The 21,043-nt window shown below is 37.5% G+C and overlaps 1 protein-coding gene across 1 annotated transcript in view; it reads right to left on the minus strand.

Moving 5' to 3' along the window:
• Positions 1–21,043, minus strand: part of THSD4 (thrombospondin, type I, domain containing 4) — a 74,831-nt gene that overhangs the window by 47,146 nt on the left and 6,642 nt on the right. Inside the window, exons 2-4 of the mRNA XM_010144675.1 lie at positions 20,745–20,873; positions 17,846–17,907; positions 16,002–16,206 (exon numbers count right to left, since the gene is read on the minus strand). Of these exons, the coding sequence (XP_010142977.1) occupies positions 16,002–16,206; positions 17,846–17,907; positions 20,745–20,873 (396 nt within the window). The remainder of the gene's footprint in view (positions 1–16,001; positions 16,207–17,845; positions 17,908–20,744; positions 20,874–21,043) is intronic.

Genomic DNA, 21,043 nt, shown 5'->3' on the forward strand with positions numbered 1-21,043 from the left:
GTGCCTTGACTGTACCACCCAAGGAGACCTTCCAGCACGCTCTTTGCAACCACTCTTGCCTATCCCGCATTGGCCTTTTCAGCCATCAGCGCGCTTGCAGTAAGCATGGGTAAAGCCCTTCCCAAATTTTCGTTCGCGAAGCCAAGCCATGATGATGACGATGATGATGACATTCCAGAAGAGATAGATGCTAGGTGACTCATCAAAACTGAGCTAAATGTTAATCAATCACTCTGTGACAGGGACTTCCATCATCACTCTCAGTTTGGAGTACAGCAGGAAGTTCAGCATTTTATCCAGCAACTGATGCTGTATGCAGCGTAAGATCTTCAGTGCACCCACCAATAACAATAATGGTTTCCAATGCTTACTCGGGCAGGGTAGGAATACTAAAGCAGCGGAAAAAGGGCAACACACAATTGGATTAAATTCTAGAGAATTAAGATCTTCTATACCTATTACTCAAAATCTTCTGTCTCTTAATCCGTGTCGGTGCATGCATACATACAAGCCTAGGAGCCACCAACGTACCCATGTTAAAACCTGTTCAAAACCAAGAAATATTGCTGCACTCCGACTTGTCTTCAAGAACCCCACTGTCACCCTGGTTGCCAGTAACCAAAAAAGACACTACGTTACTGCAACCTCAGCTTTATGTAACATACCAAACATAATAGATCAAGAATTTACACAAGAACTCTTGTCCCATCTCATAGGTTCACTTCTGTCCACACTGAGTTGGAAGACACCATAAATCTGGTACAGTGAAGGCAACATTTCTCATTAAATTGGCAGACTGAAATAATAATCATTGTCTTCGGTATGACGTATTTATGTCTTCTTTTAATCAATTCCTGTTTCATTGTTTCTAAGTTTACAGCCTACTAAACAGTTACTTTACTTCCAAATTAAGTATCATGTTTACATTATTTGAGGACCATAACTCCTAGGGAAAACACCTGACCGCAACTTGACAACGTGAACTAAACACTAAAGATCTTTCTGGACAATACTGATAGGCACATATTCCAAGTCCAGTAAGTTTCAAAGCTGCACATTTTTCATTTATAATCCTACCAAAAATCCACACAGTAACTTCCATGGTTAACAGCATTCCCTGATAAACTTCAGTGAACACAGAAACACCCCCTGCCCTACATACCAAAACACAAATTGGTTCCCTTAGCAATGACTTACTGTCAGATACAGTTTAGGATAGCGTTCACTTGAGAGAGAAAGGAATTTTTAGTAATTCAGTGGAGAGATAAAGTATTTTCCATTGCCATACTAGGATATTATACACAAACACTGATGACTTTTATTTTGTTTTGCCTTTCTTTTCCATTCATTTAACGGATCTTTCTCTTGGCTGTCCCACACAAAACCTATTTCATGTGTTTGCATATATATCTTCATTACAGTTATTATTACTATTATTATTATTTTAAAGCTCTTTATTCCAATCAGGTGTTACCACACATTTCTTTACTTCCTTTGCTTACAAGCAAAGAGCCTGGCCTTCCAGCTCATCAAAGGCAGTACAGTTCCCAATGAAATCAATGGCACCACTGTAATTTACGAGCTGCTGAGGATCTGCCCTTGCTTGTTTGAACGGCAGCTTTTTTACCTCCACATGCACGTAGGCATAAAAGTCTGCTGAAAGTTCTAAAGCATTTTTAATTTTTGTGCACTTCTTTCCCGACACTTTAAAGTTATTTGGGCAGTACAAAAAACACTCTATGCAGCTAGGCTCCGAAAGTGTTTAATGCAGTTCATTGCAGTAGGAGTGCTTAATGGGCATTTTCAGGCTGCTCCTTATCCTGCTCACAGGATCGTGAGGATCCAATTAATTAATGTCAGAAAAACACTTTGAAGATAAGAAGTACTTTCTGTAACGATTTTCTCAAAGAACCAAGGAGCTTTTGTTTCAACAGCCAAATTCTGGATGGAGACATGAAATACAAACCCATAAACTGGTGGACTTCAGCAGAAAAGAGCACCAAGAGAAGGTGAAGGAGGGCAGCCTTGCACAGCAAGAAGTTTTAGTCACTGTTCTCACCTTCCCTCCGGAACTACTTACCATGCCAAATGGATTTTAAGCACTAAGCAGCTATACTGCTATTTATTACTGATTTTAAAAGGCAGTATCCTGAAATACTTTTGGAACACCTTAATGATCTATTAAAGTGTGGAAGCATTTCAAAGAATGAGAAATCTAGGCAGCTCTGCTTACGCTCATAGGCACCACGTAAGCTAAATCATGCAGAAGATGAAAATTCTGGCCTATTATTGTGCTCTCTCAGAAGACCAGTTGTAGGATTTTCTTATATTGATTTGGACTGTGAGAAAGCTGGATCATCATAACAGTCAAGAGGTTCAAAATAAATATTTAACTTGAATCCACCGACATTTCTGCAGGGGCTGGAAATACACAACTTTGGTAGAACTCTCACTTTCATCTCTGTTGTGAAATCCAATACTTTCCAAAAGGTTATATATTATAATTTATCTGACACACAATATACCAAAACAGAATCTGCACTTCAGATTCTCAAGTACCTTAGACCAATTAAACATTACCTTTAACACCATATATTTGCTTGAAAACCTCACCTACACAGTGTATTTTTAAGGTTTTAAGTTGCCAGAGTCAGCACATACACAGGCTGAAAGAATTCCACTCTTCTGCACCATTAGGGAGAGTAGAAATTTCACCCCTGCAAGGGGTAGTACCAAACTGCCTTGGAAGGAGAGTCAAAGAAGAGGTGAGATGTGCAACTCAGACATTAAAAGCTGATTTTCATTTTTCAAGGGAAGAAAACCATAGGATGCTGCTTCATACTGGAGGAGGGAAGAAAAAGCACAAGATGCTGGCAATGCATAACAGTTACCAGTTCTTGATAAAATCTAAATCCAATAGGAATTTGACGCTACATGTACAACACCGTACCAGTTTCAAGATGGACACATACCAGGATGATGGAGTGGCAGATGACTCGCATATGAGCAGATGCTATAGGCTGCTTATTCTTCAATCTTGTTAATTCATTCCACCTCTAAGGCATGATGAAAATTCAAACACAGAAAATGGAAATGGCATGATTCAACCAAGTAAAAGAATGCAGCATTAGTCCATGACTAATGACACTAAATTCACCAGGAAAATCTGCATCCTCAGATGTACACACAAAATATACTAAGAAAATTTTAGACTTCTGCTCTGTAACTCTATTCCTTTGTTTTAACATGCAGCACATATCAGTTTTAGATTCTTACCTTGCAATCTAACAGATAACATTAACTCTTTAATACTAAGGAGACTTGCAGGTCTCCAAGCTTCTTTAGAGAGTACCTACCAGCACCTGCAGAATTAAGGCCAATGGAGATGCATCTAATTCTGAAGCCTAGCTGATGCCTGACTTTGGGTGGATTTCGTTAGAATCTTGACCATATTATCGTTGTTTTCTGCTTAAAAGAAATGATGAAGCTATCAGACTGAAAAAAATCCTCCATCAATTCACCTCCAGAAAAATGTTGAAATTGCTTCATCTGCATTAGGGATGACATTGAAGTAAAACACAAACGCTTACAACCCATTCCACACTCCCTGTTTCTTCCTCCTGAATCTTTAGAGACATTCTGGAGTGGGAACAAAACTATTCCATTTGATTTCACCTTTCCTTCAAAAGTGTATGCAGAAGAGATGGATATGCTGAAGACAGAGGACACATTGTAAACTGAAAAACAACAGGGAATAGTGAATTTTAAGATTCCTTATTTGCATTGTTTGCAGTTTAACTTTCAGCTGTAGTCAATCACATCTAACTCAGGGACACAACTCTGGAAGGACAGAGTATCAAACACCCTAAGGCATCAGACTCACCTGATTCTCCATAAATACAATATAATGTTCATCTTCCAAGGTGTACGCAGAAAGTCACATTGCTGTTTTCTTAAGTGTTTGAATCTCTGAAATAATTGCCTAGTTTTATTTTTACAGTAACATTGTGTTCTACTTGTTAGTATGTTCATTTCACAGACCGTTAACCAAAGACAAATAAAAGCAGAGAGCAAAGATGCAAGCTGCGCCATCCTAAATAGCTTGTGAAAACACTACCTGTTTGTTGTCTGGTCATCAGACATACTTCTCCCTGGGTTCCGGGTACACACCTCTCCTGACACATGACCTACCACACACAGTTTGTTATAAAGAAGCACCCCAAAGGGCCACCATCAGTACACGGTAATTCAAGGTTAATAGAATTTCCCTTGTTTATCTTTTTAAATTAAACTATCTAAAGGTTCATGGCAACATACGAAATTACAAATACATGACACTTCTACACTAACAGACCGGAATAAAATCCTGTATTTTCCTTCGCAGTTCTCCAAAATCTGTCTTCTGCACAACTGCTCAGAGTTAATCCCACTCTAAGAGGCACAGGGAAGGAACCCTCTGTTTTGTTCATAAGCCGGTGAACCTTTGCTTATAAATAACTGACAAACATTGACGTTTCAATGCACAGAACCTCCCTCTAATAGAGCTAACCGCTGGTAGTTACAATGAACTAGGTCTGTTGCTCATTAAGACTGTACGAACAGTTTCAAAGCAAGCCAAGCTTTAGGAATGAACTATGATGTGCTATTATGAGACGAGGGTTATAGGAAAAATTAATTTCTCACTGTATCAGTAAATACAGTCTGAAGAAACTGCCGTGTTCTTAAGATTACATGTTTTCCTCAACTGACACACTGGAAACATTTTTTCAAAATCTGCTTTGTTAAAAATGCATCTCAGTCTTTTGGCAGAAGACAACTGAAGAATGATATTGGTGTTTATAATGTAAATTAAAGCTAAAACCATTCCCCATATCTTGGCCTTCCCCTGCATTAATTAGGCTTGGAGAAGGAAAGAAAAACAAAAATATCTGAGGGAACTGTCGTTCTGGATATATAACAACCTCTTCTGGCTCTGCCAGACACTTAAGGAAAAATCAATCCCCTCAGCCCTCTGGAATATGAACCTAAAAGAGAATGATGAAGTGTTACGATAGAAATTCAACAGTAAACTTATAATCCCACTTACTGAAGGAATCTTTATTCTGCAGTCTGACTGAACATCTGCAGACATACTATACACCAGGATGTCGTTGCCTTAGTCCTTACACGCAATTTACAAGACAAAAGATAGGGCCTCTTTTTACCAATAAAAATATATCTCCTTCCCAAGTTTTCCAAAGCTCTGTCTTTGCTTATCATTTAGGTGTTCTCATGCTTTGATTAGAGTCCTCCTGCTCAACAGAACAGCCCTGTTCTTGCTCCTCCCTGAGGTTTCTCTCTCATAATTTCAGCGAAACCACTACACAGAATCCTTATTTTAAGCTACGTTCAGACGTTCCTCGCTCTATACCAGATACAGATAAAAGAGTCTTATAGGTGTGGAGGAAACAGCTGTAGCCTTGTGCCACAGCCATCACACCAACTGACTACATGCTGACTCAAAGTTGTGTATTATTTTTTTCAGTAAGAGCTGGTGTAGGTGGATGTAGGTGAATGAGATGGACTGAGGCATTAACCTCTTAATGCACATTAGCTGCAGCTGGACAAATATGCCCTTAATAAATCCCTTTACCAGCATTTTGTGGTTCCAGTCGTCAAGAGATACTGAGTTTTTCTATCTCAGGGTCTCCAAGCCGTATCTAGATTATCAGTGAAAGCTGGTAATCTTTGCTAAGTAGCTCACTAGAAACAAGCTCATAATCTTACAGTATATATTCACCTGACCAGAATCCTCAGCCACACTACCAAAATTCTCAGAATTACAGCAGTGTGATTATAACACAAATATATAAAACAAATGAAGCCATGACCATGGGGTAACTACTGCTGCCATGGGGATAAATATTAAAGGAAGACTAGGTCAGTATGGCTTCTAAGAACTCAAATTTTTCTGACACAAAGTGTTTGAAGTAATATTCAATAGAAAACAAAGATGCTGGCCAAGTTAAGAAATAAAGGATAAAGTTTAGTCTCCCTTGACTAACTTAATCACACAGTCTATAAATCAAGTTTAAAATCCCCATATATACTGTGTATTAGAAAAGACTTGGATTTCTTTTGGAATTTTATGCTGCAATATAAAAGTATTCTCTGCATATGAAATCTCTTTATTGGATCCAACCATGAAGCCACTAATCATGTAGAATTTCTACTGGGTGATTATTTTACTAGAAGAGATTTTAAAAATGGCAAGAAACAAAAATGTTGAAACTGAGAAGTTCAAAGTAAAGTAAGAAAGAGAAGCAACAGCAAAAAAAAAAAAAAAAGAAAAATGTTTCTTTTACAGAATCAGACAAAGATGTAAGAACACATTCTATCTTACCAGATCAAGGGATGCTTAAGGAACAAAGAAAAGTTTTTTGCTATCCAAAAGAGAATTTTGCTCAGAATAAAAGATCAGGGAATCAAAGAATGCTGTACAGAAATATCTGCAACAATTGAAACCAGGTTCCTGACTAATTTTTTTTTTTTTTAAACTTTTGTTGGGTCACATTTGAACAACTATTTAAAATAGTAACCATCTCTCCTCTTGGCAAGAAAAAGAAGAAATGTGTCTTCATGTGATTTAGGAATTTGCCTATGGATAGTTTATCAAACTGGACTGACACTGGTCATTTTTTATGTATAGATAAATCAGAGTTCAAAACTAATTTTGAATTAAAATTTGTAAGAAGTAAAAGAAGTACTGTGTTGGACCTACTACTAGCGAGATAAGATCACTACACCTTGATCACAACTTTAAAAAAGAACATCCTTAGTCAAAGTAGTGTTTACTGCAGATAAACAGACAATTGAGGAACAGTTTACATATGAGGGACTTCCGTCAACTCACAAAGCTAATGACAGGAGTACATGGCACTTCCAAAACGGTCCCTTGTTGGTCATCTTGGAGACACAGGAAGAATGGGGTGAAAGCAGACAGTCAGCTGCATTACTGAGAGGAGAACCCACAATACTGAATATTGGTCAGTGCCATGCCATGAAATGTATGCGCCCTACCATGGTCAGTTAACGCACACTGTTCAGAAGAGCTTGGGTTTTTTTAAGAAGCCTTGATCAAACCATGTGCTGACATTTCAAACACTGTGAGCTAAAACCAATGATCAAATGAACTATTTGATGGTTTGGTCATCAACTAGAAGACAAAAATAATCTAAAACTTTGAGATCTAAGAAGTTCATATTAATAGAGTCCAGATTAATAAAAACTGTTTAAACAGCCCATCTCTTTCACTTCAAAATAATTTTCTTTGAAATTTTGCATTCTAGTTCCTTGGTTCTGTCCATAACCGAAACAGAACTATAATCAAAACACTGTGGGAATGGCTGAAATTAAAGGTTTTGGGTGATGACAAGAAGCAGGAAACATGGAGTATTTTACTCAGGCAGTTCTCCAGAGGCTTCCAGGCCAAGGGTGTTTGCAAAATTTTACAGGCAACCAGATTGCTGGGTGCTTTACAAGTCAAACGGAACAACCAGCCTTTCTGAGTTTTCTCTCACTATTTTGCATACTTCTCTTTATTCCTTTCCCCTCCTTTCAAAACAACCTCTCTATATTTCAAGAGAAGGAAAAAAGAAAAAAAACACTCCTTTAATTCAGAACTTATGAAACAAGCACCTCAGTGGGACTCACTGCTGCTGGCTGTTGTTCAGATGATGTATTTGCAGGGCAGAACATCAAAGCAACAGCAGGCTTCAGCTGGTGTGCTGCTGCAGTGACAGCTGTTTTTATAAGAACATTGCTTACAAACAAATGGTAAAAAACCCCAATACCTTTGTAAAATGATGACAGAACTACGAAACACAGGAAATGAAAACATGATTTCTATGAGTGACAAAACTGGTCATAAATTCTGTCATCAATGAGTATATATGAGCCAAAAAAGCCTGGCCAATGGGTGCTGGAAAGAAATATTCATATTCTTCAAGATGCTGATAGAAAAGAGGAAAAAGGCCAGAAAGCCAATTACCTTGAAAAGCAGCAATACAGAGAACTCTCCTTGATAATCAGGCCATATGGAAGTCCACCAGTCTCCCAGGCCAGGCAGCCAGACTTCTTGCGTAGCACCCCAACTCAGTGTATCTCCCACAATCGGCAACAAAAAGAAATTCATTTGAAAGCTCAGGAGTGAAAATGCCAATGGCAAGCAACATGCAGAAGATTGTTTTGTAAGACAGTGGTGGAAAGCTGTGATACAGAATTTAACCTAGCCATTAAGGCTTAACCACTTTCCTGAGGCCAGGAGAAAAAGGACTTCCCATCACCCAGATGAGCAACACGGTCTGCCTTTTTTTTTTTTTTTTTTTTTTTTTTTAATATCAACTTTATACTAAAAAACCTGCCCCAAAAGTGCAACCCGGTTTCCCTTTTTTTTTTTTTTTTTTTTTTTTTTTAAGATCTACCATTTTACATATAAAAAAGGATAAAGCAGATTTTGAGAAAACATTGTTTTCCTGTGGTTTCTAAATGTGCCTGGAACCCTACAGACCACTATACAGAGTGTCAGATATTAGTTTAATGAAGCCAGAAGGGAAAAGGTCACCTTAGAATTTACTATAATAAGACAACCTTGCCAGCAACTCTAAATGTAGTTATTTAAGCAACACTGGTATTGAAAAAAAATACATGTCAGCAAAGAATAATGTCCTAGATTATATTCTGGTTCAAGTACAGGTCATTAGACTAGGTGAGACTCTTGTGCAACTTGAATTCAGTGGAACTGAATTCGTTAACACCGGGTTAAATTTCATCCAAAGTCTTAGCAGCTTCAAGGGTTTTAGTAAGTGATCACCCTAGCCAAGTAATACGTGTTGGCTACTACAAGATGAACAATTATTTACTAAAAGAATCTCTCCCTGCAGAAAATCAATTTAAAACTATTTTAAGTATAATAATTCAAAGAATATGTAAACGTAGGTGTGTGTGCCTGGAGAACCAGGCTTCTTAGTAATAAACTTCAGGTGACGTGTTAGAAAGGTGTCTATTGCACATTTCTATTGGTCTTAAGATTCTGTCTCCTATTAGTTTTTACCCTTCTGCATTAGAAGCAAGCTTGTGACAGTCTTTATTCTCCTTGGTAACTTATCTACACATGTATTACCCTCAAACATAGGCTGAACTCCAAAGGTCAAATACCGATACAACCTGCAAGGACTTCAAGTAGCACTGTATTAGATCGTAAGTGAAATCCCCTTTACAGCTTCAGGAGTGTTCACACTGGATTTTAGATCACCTCTCATACTATATGCCACATGAAGCTGTCTCAACATGATTCTTCAGTTCAGGTTTTGTTCTCTTAAATTTGACGATAAGCTCATACTGTTTTCAAAAATTGTTATCTTGTAAAGACTTTAAGGAGTGAAAGATCTCTGCTCTCCATGGCTTTGTGTGTCTCATCTTTATCTGGCATCACCACAAAAAAGGCCTTCCAAATCCCTACTAACTAATCCCCATGAACTAACTCACAGGACACACACAACTGTGGTGAGAAAGCATAAGCAGTAATCTTGATCGTCCTGTAACCTAGCACTATCTTTCAGGAAGGAATGGTTTAGTGAATAGACTATTATCGATAATGCAATTAGTACACAGAAGAAAGCACAAAGACTGTTAAATGTAACACAGCGAACACTTCATCCTAGCTATGACTTTTTTACTAGGGAAAAACCATGCTCATTTTGACAGGAATATGACTGCAGAAGGCAAGATTCAAACTCGGACCTACCCAAAAACTCGTGACAGAATACATTTCTGAGATTTCTATTGTCTCCAGGCATAAAACAGACTCCTCATGCCTCTTCACCATTGTCTCCAATCCTCCAAACAGAATGTGGCAGCCAGACTGGCTATGCTCAAGGTAATTATCATGATCCAAAGCGTAGGTTGTAGGCCTCATACCCACTGAAACTAGAGTTCACGGAGGAAGACCACGAAATGGTCAAAAATCACCCATGTAAACAAGTTTTGCCATAACCAGCTAACAAGAATACTGTACTTTTTGGCTTAGGAAAATTCAATCCACTCAAAGTCTCAGGACAGTATACGTAAATCTTGAAGTCGATCTGTCAGCAATTAGTGTAATACTAATTCACAGGCACTGGACTGGGTTGTTGTTGAAAAAGCTTATTTGTCTGATCAGACCCCGAGCTTCTGTGCCTGAAACAAGCCACTGAAAGGCATTCTCCTGGACAGGTCAGTTTTAGACACTTCAGAACTGAGGCTGGCTTTAAATCCACGTTGAGAAATACAACTCTCTCAGTAACTTGTTAGTTTTGAATTAAAGCACAGCCATGCAGAGGGCAATTAATTAAAATTATTACTAATTCAGCTAATCAATATATCTACAACTAAGCAACCAATGTTAACTGAACTGAATTAATATGAAAAAATTAGAATCTTCACTGCTTATCAGGTCTCTTCTAAAACTAACATAGAATTGAAGATTTTGAGGTGGCCAAATATTGGTTAAGCTTCTATCAATGGCCAGTTTTGCAGTCAGTAAATATCTAACCAAAAGTAAAATCTGAAGCTCTGAAGGAAAAGACTGAGAGTGGAGGCAAGGAGGTAAGGCAGAAGCAAATAAGCAGGAGTTATCCACTGATATTACCGTTACCATTTTTTCATGGGAATGCTTGATTTTATTAACATTTTTCAAAAAACCCAAGTTGTTCCTTTTTCTGTGTAGTACCTCCTGATTCTTCAGTACAGGAAATAACTACACAACAGATTTGCTAGGGTTCCTAATCACAAAAAGCATATTTTAGGAGTATTACTCAAAATGTTCTGGTTACGTTTACACAGAGATTCCAGCTGCCTCTTCAGATATTAGTAATTTACTCTGAAATTTCCTTATGGTTTGAACTTGCTGTGTTTAATTTCCATTTATTTAAGAAGTAATGGCTTAAATCTTTTCTTCACAGTTTGGAGCATGTCATCTGTACAAAGAAATGTCTTTGTTGTTTAACTCCAGCAGAGAACACGCACGAGGACCAAGGACAAAAGGTAAAAAAAACAATTATTCTAATCCAGATATTGTAATTACATAGTTTGTAAGTAATGCATTCAGTAAGCTGTACATGTGAGAGAGACACTCCAACTCTAATGCACAGACTGACCCATATAGGGTCAATAAATAATATACTTGATAAGAAATACTATGTTGAAGTCCTTGTGGGCGTTCCACAAGTCTGTCACAATACACCTTCACAATAGCATAGCTTTGGGCTGCAGCACTTCGTAAACTCAAAAAAAAAAAAACCTTGCAGATTTTGTTTCTGAATAGAAATGCAAGAATTATCAATGGTGCACTAATAGCTCTCACTATTAATTTGGGACAGCCACTGAACCCAACGCATCCTAAGCACTGTAACAGAAGTCTACTATAAGCAGATCCTTTGTATACAAAGTAACTGAGAAAACAGAAAACCTCTCCTCCCCTGGCATATTCTTGCACATTCATTCCAAGCCCTGAAATTCAAACATTTATCCTCTCGTCTCCATATTACTATGTCATATCTGTTACAACTTTTTTGTTTGAAGAGAAGCCTTTAATCTCATATAAAAATTAAAAAAAATCATAAAGAGCAATGTAATAAAAATGTGTATTTTAAAGCATATTAATTGAGCGAATTAGAACCACATGAAGATAAACGATGAGTTGATTGCTAATATATAAATAACAAAACTTTTCATATGATCACATGTGATGTAGCAGTGCCTCTAACAATGTTTACCTTCTAAATTGTCTGCCAGTGTTCTGATCTAACTCCTTTACTTGTTGTAAATTTGAATCTCTAAACTGATTTCAAAATGTTACTTTAAGCTAACAATATTTCATCATGAGTCATACTGTTTGAGTGTTATCTGCTGCAGGGAATACTGATGGAAAATATTTTTCAGAGATCTTTTCACAGCTTCTTCAGAATCAGAATGGTGTTTTCATATGACAAAGTCCTTAAAACCCTATTCATGTTCAGGCACATCAATATTCACAAGAATGCTATTAACATCTCTTGGACTTTTGTTTAAAAATATTAATGTGCAATTCTTATTTTAATCACCAATACCGTGCACTCACATGTGCTAACAGAAAATGCTAGAAGAGTAGAGTATCTCTTCACAGAAAGCAGGAAAAATGGATTTGATACAAAGATATCCGTATCTCATTTAGTGGCTGAAATAACTTAATTCCATGAAAAACAAACCTGAAATACATCATATATTCCTTGAAGGAACTATAAAGAGCTTTTTACAACTAGCAATGAAATAAATTTCACTCTGAAACATCCTTCCAGCAAATACTATTCAGGCAAGGCACAGAACTCTAGTGTATTTACTTTCCCTTTCATAAGGTGGCTCCTCAGCATCTGCTGCCAACGGTGGCAGGCAGGATGGCCGGTACGGTGTGCAGAACCGAACCTCAGAGTCCTACAACTCCAAATGTGGACAACTGCTCTGCAAACAAACTGCTGCTTCAGTTGAGGACATTATCAGATTCTTTCCAATTAGAGTGACTTCATTACACATGGTAAGTGTATTTTAAAACCAATGCATTTCAAATCATTGTGTCTTTCACTCTTGTATTAAGCTAAATTTTAGTTTTTACTATTGATCCCTCCTTCCCATCAGATTCTCTTGCTGCTGAGGCTATGGATATGGATAACAACAAGCTTCTTGGAATTGGGTTCTCCAGACCCAACATGCGAAAAAGCAATTTCCGAATAATCCCTTCAGATTCACGTTATTTGGCTTTAAAACTTGCCATTATCCCAAATCCCAATCCCAAAGATGCTGAAGTACTTATACTCAAACCCACGTTTTGCAGCTTAAGTGCTGTAACATACTGGCCCCACTTAAGGTATTATGGTCCTACTTAACTCAGTGGCAAACTTCCCACTACAGTGCATGAGAACGAGCCAGCTGACGATTACAGTGGGACAAAAATATGTCTTTGTCTCTTTTCTGTACAGGACTAGCACGTGACAGAAGAGCTGTGCCAATTGAAAAGCTTGTCTAAGGTCAGCACTTCTGATGCCAAAAGGTCTAACACATCAGCTCAGGACTGTACAGCCTATAGCTTTGTTTACTCTTCAATGAGTCTAAACCTAAACTGTAATATGTGTCTTCTAACTGTAAAAAAAAGAAAAAGAGTAAATATACAGACCGATTAATACATTGTTAGTAGTTATTAATAGCTATTATTCAGCAGTCTAAAACTGGACTGCTTTCTTTCCAAACACACAAGTGCACAAGAAAAAATACTAGAAGTTTCCTGGGGAATTTCTGGTTCTGCCTTACGGCTCTGTTAGAGGCAGTTCATTTTGGCTACCTAAGAAACACTAGTTAATGCCACAGGCCATTCTCAGTTTGACTGTTAAAATATTTTCCCTTTATCAGATTGACACTCTTCCTGCAGTAAAGATCTTCAATAAAGGGAAAACCTAAAAAGACTTTTAGCAAATGGCAGAGGGGCAGGGCAGGGATAAGAAAAGATTATGTTTGTGCTGTACAAAATTCATTCATTCAAACGGAGAACACCTAAGAAAAGAAAATATATACAGAAGAAAACAGAAACAATGTTGAAGGTTTTTAAGGTATACACAAATAAAATAGTAAAGACCACTAGATGCACAAGAAATCTATGACTTTGTAGCTTTTGTGAAAAGTTAATTTATGAAGTTAGACAAACAACCAGTTGAGCAACCACTGTAATAGCCTATCTTCTGTCATCTGAATATTCAGACTACCTAGATGACGTCACACTCCAGAAACACTAAAAGCTTCATCTATCACTGTCATGTTTTTCCTTTTAACAAAAGTTTGTTGTTTTCAAGTAGCAAGACCTCACAAATTTTATTCTGCAAACACTCCAATTTCAGTGCAAAACCCGAAAATGCAATACTTAATATTAGTATTCAATGCTACCATCATATTCAACACCTTCATTAGAACTATGCTTTGTATGAGGGTCACAGGTTTTGCAGCAATAACCAAAAGATTACTACAAAAAAGTTCACAAAAGCAGTAAGGAAAAGGTTTCAAATGTTTGGATGACTTTTAGCTGAAAGGTTGTAGCGAGGTGAGGGTCAGTCTCTTCTCCCAAGTAACAAGCTATAGGGCGAGAGGAAGTGGCCCTAAATTGTACCTGGAGAAATTTAGGCTGAATATTACAAAAAAGGTCTTTACAGAAAGGCTTGTGAATCATTGGAACGGGGAAGTGGTGAAGTCCCCATTCCTGGAGGTATTTAAAAGACATGTAGATGTGGTGCTTAGGGACGTGGTTTAGAGGAACCTGACAGTTCCGAGTCACCAGTTAGACTTGATAATCTTAAAGGTTTCTTCCAACCAAAATGATTCTGTGATATGAAATGGATAAAAAAAAGAAAGAAAGAAAGAAAAGATGATAGCGCAAACCAAGAGCTCTGGGCATAAGGAGTAGCATGGGAAAGAAAAACTTCTCCACTTTCCCATACATGCCAACAGCCTGGTTATTTTTAAGCAAAAAATGTTACTCTTTTTCTATCTTGCCCATTCCAAACATGTTTAAGTGGCTCAGGACATTTTAACATAGCTAAGGGAATCATTTTTCTGTCAGCTGGTATGTAAAGCTGACAGAAAAATTACATTTAAGTTCATGATTTTATATTAGTAATGTGGCTATTTTCACTGTGTACAACTATCTACGAAAGCTCTTCAAACAGAATTACTAGTTCCTCAAGCAAATTAGTGTTGATGGATGCTAAACAAACTGCTGAAAAAACTATATATAGAGTGTATATAAATTTATATAATGTATCAAAATACATTTGGACAAATCAGAACTGATACGATCACTCTACAAGAGGTCCGGAACATTCAATTATTCAATTTTTTGGACTGCGGGTAGCTTGTATAATTTCTTCGCTTTTGAAGAGTCACTTTTTTGGCAAAACTATGGAGTTCATACTGCACTTTCTTGTACTTGAGCAGTAGCCGAGATGTTTATCAGTCAGAGTGAGATAGAGCAGCTGTCAAACAAGAGTACCGGGATTGGAAACCTCCAGTACAGCTAGATAGTTCTACTAATAGTAACACCAAGCTAGCAAGAAAATCCTCCATTTTTATTATCTGCTACAGTAATTTTTAAGACAGATCTAAGGAAGGACTAACAGGTCAAGAGAAATTAAGGGGCAAGGGGCAGGTTTTCCAAACCGTAACTGACTCTTCTCTCTCCAGTTCTCTCAGCAGAATTGCCTCCCAAACAGAAGCACAAAAGTAGGCAATCAAAGGGTGAGAGCTTACAACAGGGCACATCACCGTTCCCAAACGCACACAAGACAGACATGTATCTACAGAAGTTCCACATAACCTCTAATTTGCAGCACACTAGAAAGATCTAGAGATACACCACAAGATGCTATGGTGTTAATATAAATATTCCAGGATTCTCCCGCTTCTGAATAAACAATTGTACAAGTGACTTTGCATTCTGTGGATACCATCTCAATATTACGTTATCTCAACACAATTTTGATATACTTTTGCTTTAAAAGAAATGAAATCTTTAGGCGATCAGAAGATGCTCATCTCCTCAAGCAGCCTCAATACTATTTACAGAAACAAGCATGCCGCTTGACTGGATTCTTTGACTGCTCAGAGGTTAATGATACGGGAAGCATAATCACCACAGTGGAACCAAATTAAAAGGAAACACCAAAGCCAGGTCAGAGGGACAGGGAAATAGATGGTAACAGGTCTACAGTGTTTGTTACGTGAGATCAAGCCATAATTATAAATTGCCAGTAAGTACTGATCAAAACGCCTGTTTAATGACTTCTTCTGCCCCCTCTTCTCTTTTGTTCTGGACATCCATTTCACACAGTTTAGAAGGCCTTTCCTGGCATAACCTCCACCTAGGTGCACTAGCGCACAAAGAATGCTTTATTCACTGAGTTGCCACTTACCCAAATAGTTGTTGCTCTTTGACATCTCAGTAATGTTGATTTTAGTAGCTCCTTCAGGAATTTCCACTATCTTGTGGTAGCCAAGATTTGTTAACGTGTGTTTGAAAACTCCAGACACAACTTTGCAAGCAGTGTTGTCCCCTCCACATATTCCACACTTGTCAATCACTTTGTCTGAACCCAAATAGTCGTCACAGCCAATGCTCTGCAAAATAAAAGAAGATTTCTTTTTCCAAGATCTTACAACTGCAGACTTTAGCCATAACAACCAAAGACAGTATGACTTTCAGAGAACATTCAATCGTGAAGAGATTTTGTGAATTAGCATTTCAGCAATTTCTTCCCTTGTTCTTCTGTGTGCAAAAATGCAATAAAAAAAGAGAGGGTTCACAGACCTGTGGATTTCAAGTTAGCTGGCAGGTTTTTACAGCCTGTTACCAAAAACACAAGATCACACTAAGGAACACTAACGCACTGATCACTGCTGATGGGTGTAACCTCCTCAGCTGAAAGAAAAGAATCTCTTAACAATGAAGTTCCTGCTAGTCAGAAAACAGATGAAGAGCTATGAATTTTATGATCCAATATTTTATGAAATGTAGTAATTTGATGAAAAACTTTCAAAACAAATGACAAGGTACTGTTCTCTTATTTCAAATTTTTAAAATACATGCAAATTTGTGATGAACACTTAATGTTTTTTAACATCCACATAAGAGGGGAAAGAAAAAGAATTTTTTGATACCACCAACTTATAACATAAGGAGTATTTTGAGCCTTGGCACCATCACATTTCTTTCCTATTCCCGATATTAACACTTGGCCCTTGCTGCGAAAAACGTTCTGAACTGCAAGCCAGAGTCTGTTTAGTTCCAATACAAATATTTAACACCCATCATCCTCTTTATGACTATCCAAGAAACACAGATAAAACTATCTAACTCATCACTGCCAGGATCATACAGAGCTTGACAATGATACCTGTTTGTAGTCATGAAGCAAGAGAACGAGGAAGATTCATGAGCACTCTGTGTTTCATGGTGGGATAACCTGGTCACGAAAAATCTTTTCCATCCTATCAGATCTAGTGTGAGCAGACTGTTGCATGATTTCTAAAAGATTTTGGACTCAAATTGAAACACTTTGTTTAACATTTTGCACTTGAATTGCTTGGTAGAAATCTTAAAATAATATATGAGTTCAGGTTTTGTGTTTTGCCTCAAAATGCATTTTATTACTAACAAAATAATGCATTTGCTAAAACACAGGAATTACAAGTGACACTATACCAAATTATACAACATGATTTCAGACTGGTAAAAAAAAAAATCTGAAAAATGTGAGCCATCTAAATTTAAGATAGTTGCACCCAGATGTCTGTACTAGTCCTCCTTGGAGGATATTTTGCTGAGGGTGTTTACACTTTCTCTACCATACCTATTTTGCTTGGAAAAGTAGTAGTACTTTGCATAAGCCCACGTTATACCATGACTTTTAGGAAATTTCCACTGCCAGCAAGTTGTTTTATGGAGGGTATCCTGTCATGTATGAGGTGTTATACAAGATGAATTGCTAGCATAACGTTTAACGGTGATCTCCATCACTGCTAAGTCCCACACGGGTTAACACAATTTTCTCCCTCTTAGCAAATCAAAGAGAATAGAGAAAAGCATGTTTTATTCATTGAGACCGTAACGCAGAACTGCTGTGGATCAGCCTGAACAGAACTACTTTTCACAGATGAAACACAACCAATCAGTACAAACGAAATGCCTTTGTAGGGAATAAATATCAAATGTTTTTAAACTCACACGTCATTCTTAGTCAAATGTTGATTGACATACAAAACAGCTGTCAATCTTCGGCTGTACTATTTGGAATTCTTCCCATATAGGGTAGAAGGAGCCTGTGACACAAAAAGTGCCTGTAATGTTTAAATGCTCTTTCACAAAAATGACTGAGAAAGATACAAAGAATGAACTACTGGAGACAAGGACTTAATAATCTGAAACCAGCAACTGGCAATGAGGAAAAAGCCACGGAACCATAAGTAGATAACAATACACAGGATAACAAATAACACAGGATAAATAGGATAATAAATACAATAAATAATAAGATATAAACAATTGATATATATTTAACACAAAGTGCACTCATATATATGCATTTTACACGCCAACCGAACATGTGTTTAGCAAAAAACTATGATTTTATGAACAAAAATTTAAAATCTTTATTGGAGCGTCTAATGAGGTTTCCATGGAAATAACGTGCTTTAAAGGTGAATATTGCACAGGATTCAGAAGAGAAGCCCAATTATAGCTAATACATTCCAGAAAACCTTGACATTTGCTTAATACAGTTTAGACAGACATATAAAAATGACTGTGTACTCTCTAATATTTCCAGATCCAGCAAGGATATCATATAGCAAGGTGTGCCCCATGTGTTCTACAGGCATCTCCCTTTCTAACTGTATAAAGCATCTATTTCTAGCACTGACATGTCATGACATATTGGATCAGACACCTATTAACCAGTCCAGGACTCAGGACGTCCTGGGTCTTGGTCCAGAGTGATTTTTTGGGAAGATGAAAGAAACACCTTTCTGGCAAGCTGATTTTCTTTCTGCTTTTAACAGGTTGAAACAGTGCAGAGATTTGGTATGGTAGTCATCCTTGTAGAACTAGGCTGTTAAAACAGAATTCACCCAAATTAACCAAAAATGTAGAATCCATGCAACCGTACTGAACAGAAAATTCAGCAATTTCTCCCCCCCTCCCCCCCAGTTTATGACTATAAATTAAGAAAGTATCACCTTCCTACTTGTCTAACGCACATTCACGAAAAAATAAGCCTTAGCTATGTCAACAGATATAAAGACCAGAAGTTTTGCCAGACAAGCAGATAGGTCTGAAATCTCAGATAGTTCCCTTGTACAGCTCTGGAAGGTTGAGATGTATAGGGGTTACCAAATACATTAATACCCAACTTAACAGCCCTGGAAACTCTCACCATGGTGAAAGAAGGCCACTGAAGAATTCACAGTTGTCTTCCATCACGTAACACAGATTTAAGGAATCCAAAAGCAGATTTTACTTTTCGAGCCATATCACAAAAAACATTCCTACTTTGAATGTAGAAATATTAGAATTGTGAATACAGGATGAAAGAGAAGACAAAGGTAAATGTGTTCTGCTCACTGAAAGAATTTTGGACTATAGCAACCTGTTCCTTGGCTATCAATATGAGGAGGTCTAGAACACATCTGTCCCTTAAAACATTTCCTTACTAAGTGTTGTTTCTTAGATGAGGTACCTTTGACTTGCACGATCTATACATACATTGTCTGTATTGCTCAACTATTTTTGCAAAGTGGTTCAAGAAACTCTTTTAAGTTACATGTTACATGAAAGATACTGTTCAAGAATTACAGCCAACTGTATGCCAAAATTAATTTAAATGAAAACTCCTGAGAGAAACAAGGGACAAGCTGGATGAAATATTCAGTGATGGACTTAATAGGGATTTAGGACTGTGTATGCAATAGAATGGGGATGGTGCCAGGCATTTGAAAACACTAAGTGCTGATCCTTGAAATGGAAAACAGATGTTACAATACCAGTACTAAATGATTCTATGAAAAACTACAATCTATGTGGTAAAGTGGCATAAATAATACAACATGACAGTAACTTGCTACCGTTGCTTTAGCTGCACCATATTATCAGGTAGGAAAGCCACAGTTGTGAGTTACAGTATATTAACACCATTGACTTCAAAAGTCAGTAATACTCATAGGTAGTTTGCTAAAAGTTCTAATACGTAGGTAATTTGGCATCTGAACATCCATGGAGCCAGAAAGGAAGAGGAATAAAATGTTTACTACAAGTCATGTGTAAGTCAAAAATTCTAAGAAAGGGGTCAGGGACAGTTATGGATGTAGCACAGCTGATACAGCTGCCTAAGAAATGTTAGGCAGGGTAAGTGAGAAGAGTCATGAAGCAAGGTGCATAGCCTACAACACAACTGAAGAAGTTAAGCGGGTAGCAGAAGAAAGTTGGATCTTTAATTGTGTTTTTTTTCCAGGTATCTCATTATTTCTGTATCTTACTGTGTTTTCTTATAATTGCAGCTGTGTAATCCACTCCTAAGATGCAACACTAACAACTTTGAATAACACATAAGCACAACCAAAAAAAACCCAAACAAAAGTCACTGTGCTCTTCACCCATATAAGCAACAAACAGAAATATATATAACATGCCTGTGTGCCTGCCAACACAGCTATACATCTGCCCCCAAATGACCCTTATTCTGTCATATCTGCACTACAAGTTACATAGCACAGTTCCTTTCCTTCCTAAAAGGAGGAACTGACCCATAATAGATCAGCAGTGATAAATGTGATGGATTCTGCAGTTGCAGCTTATTGAGCAGTCCTTACTGGTGGTTGTTGTTGAGGAGATTCTGCCCGGTTCTCTTCTCTTAGAAATTACTATTTTCCATCCATTCTCCTAGATGGTCTATAGGCTTATTTTCACTAGTAAAGAACAAGAAACAAGGAGTACCTTAGAGCTCTGCATCTACTGTTATATTCTGTCAAATGAAGCATGTAGAGAGTAGACTATACACTGTAATATAATAATTTGCCCACAGCACCATGCTGCTAATTAAAACTGCACTATCTCCTCAGGTTCTATTTGCCGTGTGGCACTATACAACAATTTAGTGCTTCACCTGCCCCTAGCTTAGGAAACGAAGTTCCAGGGATCCGTAGCAATGCCAGTGGAAACCGCCTCTTCCAAGTTTTCGTCTCTCGGTTTTCCTCTTGAGCAAGACCTGTAAGGTCCCCAGATACATGCCTAACTGAAGTCCATAAAAGAAAACACTTTTACACTCTCCTAATCCTCCTTTCAAACTAAATGAAATAAACCTATGGCATCTCTGAAAACAATGAAGGAGAAAAATAATTGCAAAAGGCAGGGGGCACAACATAACAAATGTTGTTAAAGTTAGTTTCATTTGGCTTTTCCCTA

This window comes from Buceros rhinoceros, unplaced genomic scaffold (assembly GCF_000710305.1).
Source record: "Buceros rhinoceros silvestris isolate BGI_N320 unplaced genomic scaffold, ASM71030v1 scaffold23191, whole genome shotgun sequence".
Classification (NCBI taxonomy): Eukaryota; Metazoa; Chordata; class Aves; order Bucerotiformes; family Bucerotidae; genus Buceros; species Buceros rhinoceros.